The sequence below is a fragment of the Brachyhypopomus gauderio genome, chromosome 19, assembly GCF_052324685.1.
Source record: "Brachyhypopomus gauderio isolate BG-103 chromosome 19, BGAUD_0.2, whole genome shotgun sequence".
NCBI classification, from domain to species: Eukaryota; Metazoa; Chordata; class Actinopteri; order Gymnotiformes; family Hypopomidae; genus Brachyhypopomus; species Brachyhypopomus gauderio.
The window spans coordinates 13,706,380-13,718,954 of NC_135229.1; the positions used below are offsets into that span (position 1 = coordinate 13,706,380).

The 12,575-nt window shown below is 44.1% G+C and overlaps 1 protein-coding gene across 1 annotated transcript in view; it reads left to right on the forward strand.

The window, feature by feature from the left end:
* Positions 1-12,575, forward strand: part of LOC143483040 (sickle tail protein) — a 61,179-nt gene that overhangs the window by 1,809 nt on the left and 46,795 nt on the right. Inside the window, exon 2 of the mRNA XM_076981717.1 lies at positions 4,077-4,158. Within this exon, the coding sequence (XP_076837832.1) occupies positions 4,149-4,158 (10 nt within the window). The 5' untranslated portion in view covers positions 4,077-4,148. The remainder of the gene's footprint in view (positions 1-4,076; positions 4,159-12,575) is intronic.

The window sequence follows — 12,575 nt, forward strand, 5'->3', positions numbered from 1 at the left end:
AAGACACAGGCCTCCAGCTGATAATGAGAAATAGCCTGGACTCGTGTCATCCAAAGCAGAATGTGTGGGAGTCTTGGGGCCTCACTGAGAGGACAATGAGAGGACTGTTCACGCCAAGAAAAGTGCCAGTATCTTACATTTAAGTGAGAATTTAAGTAAGATGCATTTTTGTTAACATATGTTCTGATATTTTATGACTTGACAGTAATATCATGAATGTGAACATTTTCAGTATTTGTATTATCCTTGACAGAAAAAAATGCATCATTTTTGGGGAAGGAACTTTATAACTGTCAAAGGCCCTCATATGTACTATGGGGTAGGTTTTTTTCTGTGAAGAGCTAATGTCCTAAAATGTATTTCATGATTGTATAGTTAACAGACACATTAAGGATGTAAATGTCTTTAGGCACATTGCTGCCCTCTTGTGGTCATATCTTAAAGAGTGCACTTTAAATGTGGAAGGGGGAGCAGTTGTACAAATCACAAACCATTGCACATGAAAACGAAAAATAATGTTCACGTGATTACTCATTTAAAGATTTCAAATGATCAAAAGTGTTCAAAAGTTTCAAAAGTGTTATGAAACTCCAACACTATTTGTTCAGCCATTCTTTTTTAAATTTCCACATTTGTAAATTAAGTTCTCAGTATTGTCAGAGCAGCAATCACAGTAATCCCTGCATTTAACAAAGTGTAAAAAATTAGGTCAGCAAGCTGCCAGCCTGCTTTTAAGCCATCAGAAATTGGCAAACAGCCAAACTGCCAGTCTCTCTTACAGACACCGACATCAGAGGTTGAAGGCTAGGACCTTTTAGTTGTTACGTTTATTTATGTAGTTAATGATTTATTTCGATATTTTCTTGTATATTTATATTTCTTGTTAATTTATATTTAGTAAATAATTACTAAATAAACTAGTCATTTACAACTAATGTTTAAGCAAAGCTATCAACAACAGTCCAAAGTGTTTGTGGAGTATTACCTGGGGAATACGGTCAGTCAAGCGGTAGGGCGTAATGAACTGGGTCAGGACCTGCTGACAGTTCAGGGGCAGCCCAACAAAAACGAGAGTAGAGTTAACCACGAGTCATTCAGCCAGAACACGCATCCCACAAGGGGAAACTGCATCTGCAATTAACCCCGTGGATCTGACAGCAGCCAAACTGAACACAGAAACCAAAACAAGCGTTGGATGCCAAACCTCTCTGTGACATCCATAACAGGAGGGGTGAAGAGCTCGGTACCGTGGCCAAACGGTCCCAGATCCGCTCAAGCTGCCCACTGCAAATACAAATATATTAATTAGATGCGTCTGGCAGCGGTAAATGCCATATGGCTTTTGCACTGGACAGTTTAGTTTTTTCCCAATTAAGAATGTGAAAGGCAATAGAGATTATTACATTGCAATTAAATTAGCTTGCGGGAAACATTTTTTGTCACTTATTAGTGTCGCTGATACTTGTATCAGTGGTCGAATGTGAAATTACAGCTTACATAAGAGTTAAGAATGGTGCACTGGTTATTTTTACTGTGCTCTCAAGAGGGCGCACGTGGACCAGATGTAATCTGCTAAAGTTTTGTTGTGGGTTTTTTGGTTTAATCTGAGCTGCATACAGAAAGCTTAGCCTATATGTTATTGCAAATAAAATAAATGTTGATGATCTTTCAGACACGATTAAAACACTTGATGATTCACAATTCATGTCACATAATTCATGATTTTAACGTTAAAAGGTTAAGGTTAGTTTGAGATGTCTTTACCATCTAAAATGTCTTATGAATTTGAACCAGACTGCTCCATTTTTGTGTGTTCACTATAATAGAATTTCTTACACCTATTTCTGTCCCTCGACAAACAGCTCTACTTAGTCCTATACATGAAACATCACTAATCTATTCAATCATACACTATATTGCCAAAAGCATTTGCTCACTAAATCCAAGTCCAGTCATGAAATTTCTTTGCTCCTAAATATTCATCAATCAACTGTCAATGGTATTATAACAAAGTGAAAGCCATTGGGAATGACAGCAACTCAGCCATGAAGTGGTAGTACATGGGAAATGAGGGGGTCAACGCATGCTGAAGCACATAGTGCCAATCACTGCAGACGTCCAGACATCATGTGACCTTCAGATTAGCTCAAAAACAGTGTAGAGAGCAGGAGAGAATGGGTGTTCATGGCTAAACAGCTGCATCTAACCTGTACATCACCAAGCACAATGCACAGTGTCAGAGGAATGTGTGGTAAAGCACACCGCCAGTGGACTCTAGAGCAGTGGAGATGTGAGTGACGACGAATCACGCTTCTCCGTCTGGCAATCCGACGGACGAGTCTGGGTTTGGCGGTTACCAGGAGAATGTATTTGGATGACTGTATTGTGCCAAGTGTAAAGTTTGGTGGAGGGGGGATTATGGTGTGGCGTTTTTAGTTTGGTGGAGGGGGATTATGTTGCTGGGTTTTTAGTTTGGTGGAGGGGCATTATGGTGCTGGGTTTTTAGTTTGGTGGAGGGGCATTATGGTGCTGGGTTTTTAGTTTGGTGGAGGGGCATTATGGTGCTGGGTTTTTAGTTTGGTGGAGGGGGATTATGGTGCTGGGTTTTTAGTTTGGTGGAGGGGCATTATGGTGCTGGGTTTTTTCAGTAGTTGAGCTTGGCCCCTTAGTTCCAGTGAAAGGAACCCAGTGCACAAAGATCCATAAAGACATGGAATGACTATTGTGTGCCGGGCTTTCTCACCCAACATGAGTGTCTCACCTCACAAATGCGCTATTGGAAAAATGGTCAAAAATTCCCATAAATGAACTCCTACACCTTGTGAAAAGAGTTGAAGATGTTATCGCTACAAAGGGTGGGCTGACATCATATTAATCCCTATGGATTAAGAACGGGACGTCACTCAAGCTCATATGTGTGATAGCAGACGAGTGAATACTTTTGGCAATATAGTATATCTATAGTGTTAACTTAAATCACAAAAACACTCAATCCTTTTCCAATGAAGGATAGAACAAGTTTTGCGCTTGTAGCCTAGGTCTTCATTCAGCAATTGCCACAGTCCGCCCAAATGTCATTACTCATGTCACCTGTCTGTTGTTACACTCATGACTGTATATAAGTGTGTGTGTTCTTTGTCAGTCGTTGTCTTCCTTCAGTCCCGTACATTCATCCTGTTTACCGTAGTGTCATTAATAAAACACGCTCACTGCTGGGCATTCTGTTTCCTCATACCGTTACAGCAATTACATTGTAATACTAAAACATAAAAAAGGATGATTTCACTGAAACACTAACTCATGCCAATCCACATTTAAAGTACTTGTACTAAACAGTTATTAAGCTTCAGGTGGCCGGTTAGGGAACGAATGGTCATGATGAAAACCTTCACCAGGTTACGGGCCTGATGCCATAACACTACTGACAACTGTCAGACTGATTCAGGCAGAGGATCACAATTGATTTCTCAGTTGCAATATTTTTTACTTTGTGTTTCACTCTGAGATCGCTTGGGCATGTGCCATCATAAATGGACCTTGGTTCTGTGACATTTGTGTTGCTTTAATTTGAAGATGATGCATCTTGTGGGCTGTAAGCCAGATGTTCGCACTGGCTAATAAGCTTTCAGAGTCTTCTGCCTGAAGTGTTGTGTTTGCAGGTGTCAGAGCTGTATGAGTCACAGTCTCTGGTGGGCTTCGTGAGTTCGTAATTATAATGAGCACTCCTGCATGTCCTCTGCTTTTCCTTAGCTGATCCCAGTATTACACACATTGATCCATAACAATCAATTATGTCTGTTGATCAGGCTGTTTTGCAGATACTCAGTATCTGTAATCTTGTGCTGTGTTAATATTTTTTTTCAGATGTTTATATTGTGAATCATATTAATTTGACATATTAACACGCACAGTTAACAGTCATTTGCCAAAAATGCCGAAGTTTTTTTTTTTTATGATTATCATTTTATTATTTACTTACTTCTTCCTGATGAAGTAAATAAATAACGTAATCAACCAGGCATTAAAGAAATATAATGTCAGCCACTCAGGCCCAAAATAATGTTCCTTTTGTGCAGGTCTTTCGGAAAGGAGAAACAGAACCTTGGAGATTGATGTAGGATAAGAAGAAGTGGACACCATTGGAGACCATGAGAGCAGGTTCGGTGTGGTGGGAAGACATCGGGCTGATGTTAGACAGCAGTTTATTGAGAAAGTCATCTCATTAGCATGCTCCTTACTTTCATTAGCATGCTCCTTACTCTTCTGCATGCTATGTGTCCTTCGGATGATGATGTATCTGCCAGCATTTGATATGAATAATGGCTATTTTATTTTCTGTTTGAATATTATGATTGCAGCCCATTGCACTGGGGTTAGTTCAGTGCTTCATATTTGTTCCTGGTCCTATCTTGATTCCTGCTGCTGTTTGCGTGAGTGAGGTACGCTCCTGGTCTTTTGGCATGGTTACTCATAAAGATTACACATATCGTGCATTTGGAGAGGAGTTCTTGGACTGTTTATGCTGAACAGTGTCATCTGGCATCTGTTCTCTCTTCCAGCTAAATCCACACAACTGTAGTAGACCAACTGTAACTGTAACAGAACGCAATTTTGTTATTGCAAACACTAGGTCGGTTGTCTAGCTAACGGAATAGCTACTTTTAAACGTTAATGCAGTCAGCACACAGCGTGCCCTCTCTTCTTGGTCCTGCGAGGTGCTGGCCTCCATCTAGAGACTTCCACACTCACCTGTGCTCTATCCGCTATGCAGGCCAGTCAGGGAGGCCCATTTTCAACCATGACACATGGCTATTGCCTTTCGGGCTTCAGCGAATATAATGAAGGCTGTATTTTATAGGCTCCATACGTAAGCAGGTGACAGTTTTATTACTTGTGCTAATGGAGAAGAAGCGTCAGGAGGGCTACGCGGACTCTTAGTGCCTCTTCCTCCTCTGTGTCCTCCCCGTGCTGCGGTCAGTCATCAGACCGAGACTGGAGACGACTGCTGGCCTCTGACCACACCAGCCCTCGTGGCCAAGTGTGGGATAAAATCGATAACCCATAAGCAGCAGAGGATTCCACACCTACTCATCTTCTCTCAGACACACACCCACCTCCCCACACTCGCACACTCAAAGTGCAAAGATGGGTCAGGCTCGTGCGTGCGCACGTACACGCGTCCTTCAGCTCCGAAGGCAAGTTAAATTAGCAGGACAAAAATCTCATTTCCTGATCACTCAACTCAGACAGGCTGCAACGGGGAAGCGCCTGGCCTCCTTTGAGGAAGGAAAACAAAAGGCCTGAGTTGACGTAGCCGAGCGCCTCGCGTTCAGAGGCAGGAAATAAAGCAAAGCTTCAGACACGGCCCGAAATTGAACTACAGCCCTTTGGCAGTGTGCTCGTGCAGTCAGAACCTAACCCGTAAGTAACTTTGGATTTATCCACCAGAACACTATTAACACAAGCTGGACTTCTAAAACTCTTCACACTTAAGAGAGTGTGGCTACATCACTGTTCTTTTTACCATTTTTACCAAAGCATCGTGTATTCCATTATGGACGGTTACAAAAGACCTGTGTGGTGTCCAGTCCTCACAGGAAAAACATAAACATAACTCTGATATTGCGTGGTAATCTGTAATGGCAGTTGTGCACCATTTACCATGATGGTGTTTCCACTGTTACCAACTGAGATTTATGAGGCAAACCGAATCTGAACCGGGTCCCGATCTGTTATTCGCTTCATAGCCTGCAAGGGCAAAGCACTGACCCTAGAACTCACTCTGGAACCGGACCACGACGTGATGGCTGGGACTCTAAGAGCTGCCAGCAACGCTAAATGCCAATTCTGGACTAAAAGTAAATTCTAAAATTGAAGTCGTCATCTGATGCACTGTCATGAGTTGCCGAAGACCTCCCAGGTCCATATCGGGACACCATGTCTTCATCAGTCAGTCTATTTCCCTCACTTCTCAAAGTTCAGGCCCACACCCTCCCTGGCCAACGCGTGGCTAGAAATAAGAGCCCATTAAAGCCCCTTTGGTTCTGTTCTTCACAGGATCATGACAGCATGAACTGCCTGCACCTTGTGGCACTGGGATATTTTTAGTTCACCATGCTTGATCCAAAAATATGCCCCAGTGGAGCAGAGAGATGGTCAGTACCTTATTGTTGTAACAATGAGACATCGCAATTGATCTAAAAATTAGGGATTCATCTGTTTCTGTAGCTGTTGCAGAAGCAGTTGAAGCAGACTGCCTCCTATATGCGTGGGAGTGCGATCATTAGGAAACCACCAGTGTTTCCCCAGAAAATGTTTTCAAACAAACACATGCTGATTTGTCTCCTGTAGTCTTTCTATATGTCTTATTGAGAAAAAAAAAACATTTAGACCATCACACCAATGAAATACATAAGCAAAATAATATATTTTTTGACAATTCTAACGTATACAGCGACTGCAGCCTCAGACAATTGTGCATATGACTGTCTCATTTAGCAGGTCTGTCCGTCCTGGTGTTGCAGTATATAGAGAGAGAGGTGTGTTGTGTCCTCATACCTAACTAAATGTGTGCTCTGTTTACCTAGCTCACTGATTTGTCTCTTCTTTGGGAAATACCTAAGTAAGCTCATTATATCACAGCTTTATAAGAGTGTCTACTAAATCACTGGACATGTCGTTCAAATTTATAATCTGTTGGTTAACGGGCGAATTCCTCATGTGCAAGTCAGGGACGTTAGATTAGATTTTTTTTTGTTTGATTGTTTTGCACCCTAGCAGCAAATATTTTGGTTTGAGCCTTCTCTTGATCCTGAACTGGATTATGTGAGATGGATTAAGTGATTAAGAAGATGAATGAATTAATATTCTCAGACACTTTTTGAGACATTGTCTCAAAAAAGGCCCCAAACAGCTCTTTAAGAACTGTTTATTTCACACGTCTCCCAGGTTGGTGCTCTATGAAGAGAAAGGATCACACACAACCCTCAGGTGCATCAACTAAACCAATTAACACCCCGACGGTCTGACAGTGCTCTTCAGACACTGTAAGATCACTGTAGGGTAGAAAGAGAAATGTGGTTGAAAGTTTCTGTGGGTCCACTAACTGTTTATGTGATAAACATTAGTCCAGTAATTTGAGGGTCTTACTGTGTTTGGTCTTCAGCATGACTTTGGCTGCCCTGTTGAATTTCAACATAAAACATCCTGTCTATCACAGAGTTCATATAAACATTTAGAGTGTAAATAACCCTGTAAATATTTCCCCTTCAAAGTAAACACTTCCACTCCTGGGTCACAGCAGATTGATTTTGTCCTGTATTAGTGAAGTAGGAGCTCTCCTGGGATGTGTATTATGACCAACGGGCTCATCTTTCTTCTCCGGCGACTGATGTGGTGTGCTTTGCAGCCATTCTGGAGGACTGTGAGAGAGACTAATGACTAAAACAGGCCTTGTGGGTGCAATCTTTTCCTTGCTGTCACAGTTATTGTTTTGCGCGATAGGTTTTATGCTCTGCAGTAATGACAGCAGTACAGGGGAAGACTGAAGGCTCTTCTAGTCAATTTCCTGATATTTAGGGACACTAAATGCTGACTGGCGGAGATTCACTCACACAGGCCCCTTTAGTGACACAGTTTAATCTCAGTGCCCTAGTCACAAGTGTTCATCAACTAAAGACAGGGTTGGTTCAGTCTACACTAAAAAGGTGCAAAGTTAATGATTGATTGTAACTTATTTTGAGAAAGAATATATTTATGCTACAAGTTCAACCGTCCAAGGAAAGGTCCGGAACCTGTAAAACGTGTCCCTGCGTGTCTAAAGCGACTCTTCACATCACACGGTGGAGCAGAAATGGACACCGTCAGGAAGAGTAGCGGCGTTGACGGAGTTGTACAGCTGGGTGGAGTTTATAAGTGAGCGTTGCACCAGAGTGCTCAGTGCTGTTTTATGTAAACAAGTCCAGTGACCACTGACAAAGCATGGCTACATTTTCATGGTTCACAATGTAGTTTTTATCGTTTTAAATGTCTACATTTTCAATAAGAATATGGTTTAGGAGCCCACTTTTATCTGGGGAGCTGTGAGATCTATGACAAATGATATTACAACATGGAAGTGAAGAAGGATCAACAAAAATGAGCAAAGAACAGACGAAGGAGCCTTTAGCTATTTAATAATACCAACCATGCATCCGTCCACAGCTACAAGGTATTTACGGTGTTCATAAATATATAACCACATACACCAGACTGCTGTGCTGTTGTCCTATCACTGTAGCAGAGACAAACCAAATGACTCTAAACAGAAAATAAAGCAATATACATGTTAGAAAAACAAAGAAAAAAAAAAAGCCAAGAAACCAAAAATGATATGGGATATATGATTACCCCTCCCCCTTTATTTTGTAAACAGATCCATTATGCACATTATGTAAATCTTTTGTCCGCAATGTACTCGTTTTCAAAGAGACATTTCGTCCGAAAGCAATACGCATAATTCCTAGATAGCTCATGTGGTGTTTATAAGGTGTGCTAATGCACATGCATACATATAATGCCAGTGTAAGCACATACAGGAGAATATACACACAGTGTATAGTGGTGCACCTTTTTAGCTGTTCACTATATTTAGCACGTTTGTCACTTGAGGCAAAGAATTGTGAAAAAAAACTGGACTGCAGTTGAGATTGCAGAATAATTTGTGGTACAATCATGTGTCTTCTCGCTGCCACCGGTTTTTTCCCGCGTGCTCACGTGCATCTGACGTGGGGATGGACTCCCTGCTGTAGCTGTGCCTCAGCCGTACGCCACCCCGCACTTTGTCACGCGCTGCGCTAACGTGGACGCTGCTCGTGTGTGAGCGCTTCATCATTTGAGACTCTCAAGTCCGGAGCGCTCTCTCGTCGGGGTGACGTACCGCGGGTCTGGGAGGGGCAACTTTAACCGCAGGCAGCCAATCACAGTCAAGCACATGGGAGTAAATCTCCCACTTTCTCTCACCTAGCTCGCGCTCTCTCTCTCTCTCTCTCTCTCTCTCTCTCTCTCTCTCTCTCTCTCTCTCTCTCCCTCCCTCTCTCTCTCTCAGTCTTGCTTGCTCCTCGCTTTCTCCGGAGCCCGATCCCAGCAGTGGAGCAGCAACTGTCCAACAGCAGTCGACTTTGCCGTCCAGTCTTGGTAAATGTGCGGGCAGACTCAACCCAGAGATCACCGCTGAGTTTTAACGGCGCCACGTTGCTGAGTGGGTCAGAGTTCTGATTACCACCTCCGTCCGGGTCGTTAGTGGGACTGTTTCTGCCCAGCGTGGCAGGTGATCAGGGAGAAAGAGAAAGGTAGGGTGTGGGCGCCAAAGAGTACCGAAGAGCGAACTCAGCAGTGTGTGTGTGTGTGTGTGTGTGTGTGTGTGTGTGTGTGTGTGAGAGAGAGACCTCTTTCTGTGTGGCAGAGAGCAGCATTTGTGCTGAACAGAGTTACTTGTAGGTCTTTGCGGGGAGTCGGGACGCAAGCTTGCAGCTCAAAATCGGAGCGTCCGGAGTCTTTGCCGCTCCTTGAAAGGTGTGGGGGGACAGGAACACAGCTCTCTGCTGCGTGTTTGCTTCTCCGCCTCACCGGACACATACACACAAGTCCACGCAGCCGTCCCATCACGCACGCTCAGCGGAGGCCGTCCTCACACTTCAGCCATGATGCACTGCTTTCTGGGAAAAAAGCAGCTCCTGATTTAGGGCGCTCGGCGAGGCAGAAGGAGGAGCTTTTGCGGTTGTGGCCGGCCCCGGGAGGGAGGGACCAGACCGTATTTCTGGAAGACGCACAATTATGTCCAAGCCATCGCGACTGGTCAGAACCTCAAAGCAGTGGCGGAAGGCGCCCCCTGCTGACCGCTCCCGTATGCTCATCGTAGGGGAGAGGCTGATGAGGGCTGGGAGCGAGGGTAACCTGGTGAGATCCAGGCCAGCCCAGGAGCAGAGGGCACCTCCCTCCAGCACCCAGGAGCAGAGGGCACCTCCCTCCAGCACCCAGGAGCACGACTTGAACATCTTCCCAGGTAGGTGGGCCACCTTCCGATGGAGCTGTAGACCAAATATACTTTACTTATTGTAATATTGTAATACGCTTGTGGTTCAAGTGGTTCATTCTCCCTCATGTGGTTCATAAAAGAATCACTGAAATTTCCTTCTACACTGTGAAACGACCTTCACTACATTCAGCGGAGACCATTCTGCTGTTTGGCTGGATAATTGCCACTAACAGATATTGCCTATGCTTTTACACTTCGTTCAAAATCTCTGGCCTGGTACAAAAGCGTCTGTACTCATAAAGCCACGCATGCTTTCAGCATTACTGAGACGGTGCCGACCCGCGCGTGCCGGCTGGGCTGTTGTGTGACACTCCTGACAACAGCACACGTACGTGCGCCCACATTGTTCTTGTTGCCCCGACCGTGTGGAGCGGATCAGCACAGCCGGGTCTCTTTTTGCTGATCAGACACATTCTCTTCCTCTTTCTGTCCACCCACCATGGCCTGAACATCAGAGCCAATCAAACTTGATAAACTCAGTGTGCAGAGATGGACTTATTACCGAGCCCTTCCCAACAGCTGAGGAGAATCAACACCAGGGGGCAGTGTATTGCAGGGGACATGTCCTCATGATTTGTCCATGAAGTTTCTACTATGGAGACGTCTTCTTTTATATTTGCTAAGTTCTGACCTTCTGCAAACTGCTCATGATATCAGCGTCTGCCAAATGTTGTAAATGTCAAAGGTAACAGCATTAACAGATTTAACAGACATTCAGTTCTCAGGTGACTCACGTCTAAATGATGCCAGTGTGGCCTGTTTGTTTCTCCCCAGATTCAGTGTCTAAGGCTCTGGCTGTCTGGGCGAGTGTGGCAGTGTAATGGATGAGGGCTCTGCTGATATTGTTGCTGTTTATAGCATGCTTACATCTTTGACATTCGGTTTATTTAAACAGGCTTGAAAAGTGTGTCCCTGCTCAAATGATGTCAGTTTGGAAGCTGCAAGGTCCTCTTCTCTCTCCTGAATACACGTGTGAACTGTCACATCACTCACATAACACAGAATATAAAATGAACAGGATACTCAAAATATTTTAAAATGGTTTTGAAACTGCTAAACACAATTCAACTGGCAAACATTGTTAAAGCATTACAAAAAAATGTAACTAAAATCAGTTTTTGTTTGTTTGAGTCTTTGCTTTAAATAGCAATAATTCTACTGACTCCCTGAAGCAAATCTAGGCTCATGTTCTGGTTAAGTAGCCCTCCCAAGGGTGACCTGGTGCTCTCTTCTCCGAGTGAGTTCACACTCTTGTTCCCCGGGTGCTGGAGATGACGTGGACTTGGCCCAGAGCCCCAACTTAAAGCGGCAGTAGCGAGCCGCCCCTCTGTAGAGACACGTTATCCCAGACACGTCACCAAGACCCGCTAGGCGCTGATAAATGACATTTACACCAAAAGAGGACGCGTGGCTCTTTGAGCTGTCCTCAGCCTGCGAGGACCTGAGCGCCGCCCTGAGAAGAAGCTTTCACACAGTCCTGCGTGGTCTGCTGGAGCCTTCAGCAGCCTTGATGAGCTACACCCAAACCCCTATTTATAAAACCAGACTCCTATGTCTTTGTGGAAAGCAGACAACATTACCTTAGCATATTCTCCTCTCAAAACCAGCACTCTCCTGATGCCATTAATGCATATACAGCATGCAACAAAGACCAGGCTGCATCAAATACACACAGAGGTAGACATATATGCAGAGTAGTCTGTGTTACAGTATATACAGTATATATTTCAACTCTTTCAGATTCAAACATGAAAGAAAATGGTATGAACAATGAACTCCTACTTTTGATAAAGAGGTAGGAATAAGTGACCCCAAGCACAGGATAGTTTTGGAGTCATAATTGTAAATATAGTTTATGTGATTTAACTCACTGATAAACTACACTTCGCGCCCCTTCACACCAGGTCATAGAAAGAAGATGGTGAACCTTAAATTCAGCCCATGGCACTGGCTTAATCATGGTGGTAACCTGCTTCTCTTACCGCTCCTATACGCGTCCCTCCATTAAAACTCTTCTCCAGTCAGCGGGACGTCGGGGTTCACTGTGCACGCATGACATAGCAGGCCCACTCAGCCGAGGGTTGTGAGACGCGTCGCTTTCTTGGGGGAGTGGGGTTCCTGCACCACTGCATTCCGCTGCACTGGAGCTGCTGATAAAATCAAACGAATCGTCCGTCTAACTGTGGCCCTTGGCCACGCGCTATTTTGGAGAGAAGAATGAGAAATGCATTTCAAATGCAGGTGATGTTAATCATAATGAAGCGGGAGCAGAGCGGAGGCTGTGATCGCTCTGCTGTGCTGGAGATAATTCACCTCTTTATCTGTGCAGCACCACGACTGAGCGCTCTGGCCCTCACCGCCGGGACACAGGCACTCTGTCCTCCGTTAAGCCCTTTGGGAAAAAAGCTCTTATTTGCAGACTGTAAATAACAGAGTGACATTAATCAGTGATTCTGAGGTTAATATAAAGAATGTCAGTTTGGATTTCATGGTGTTTATC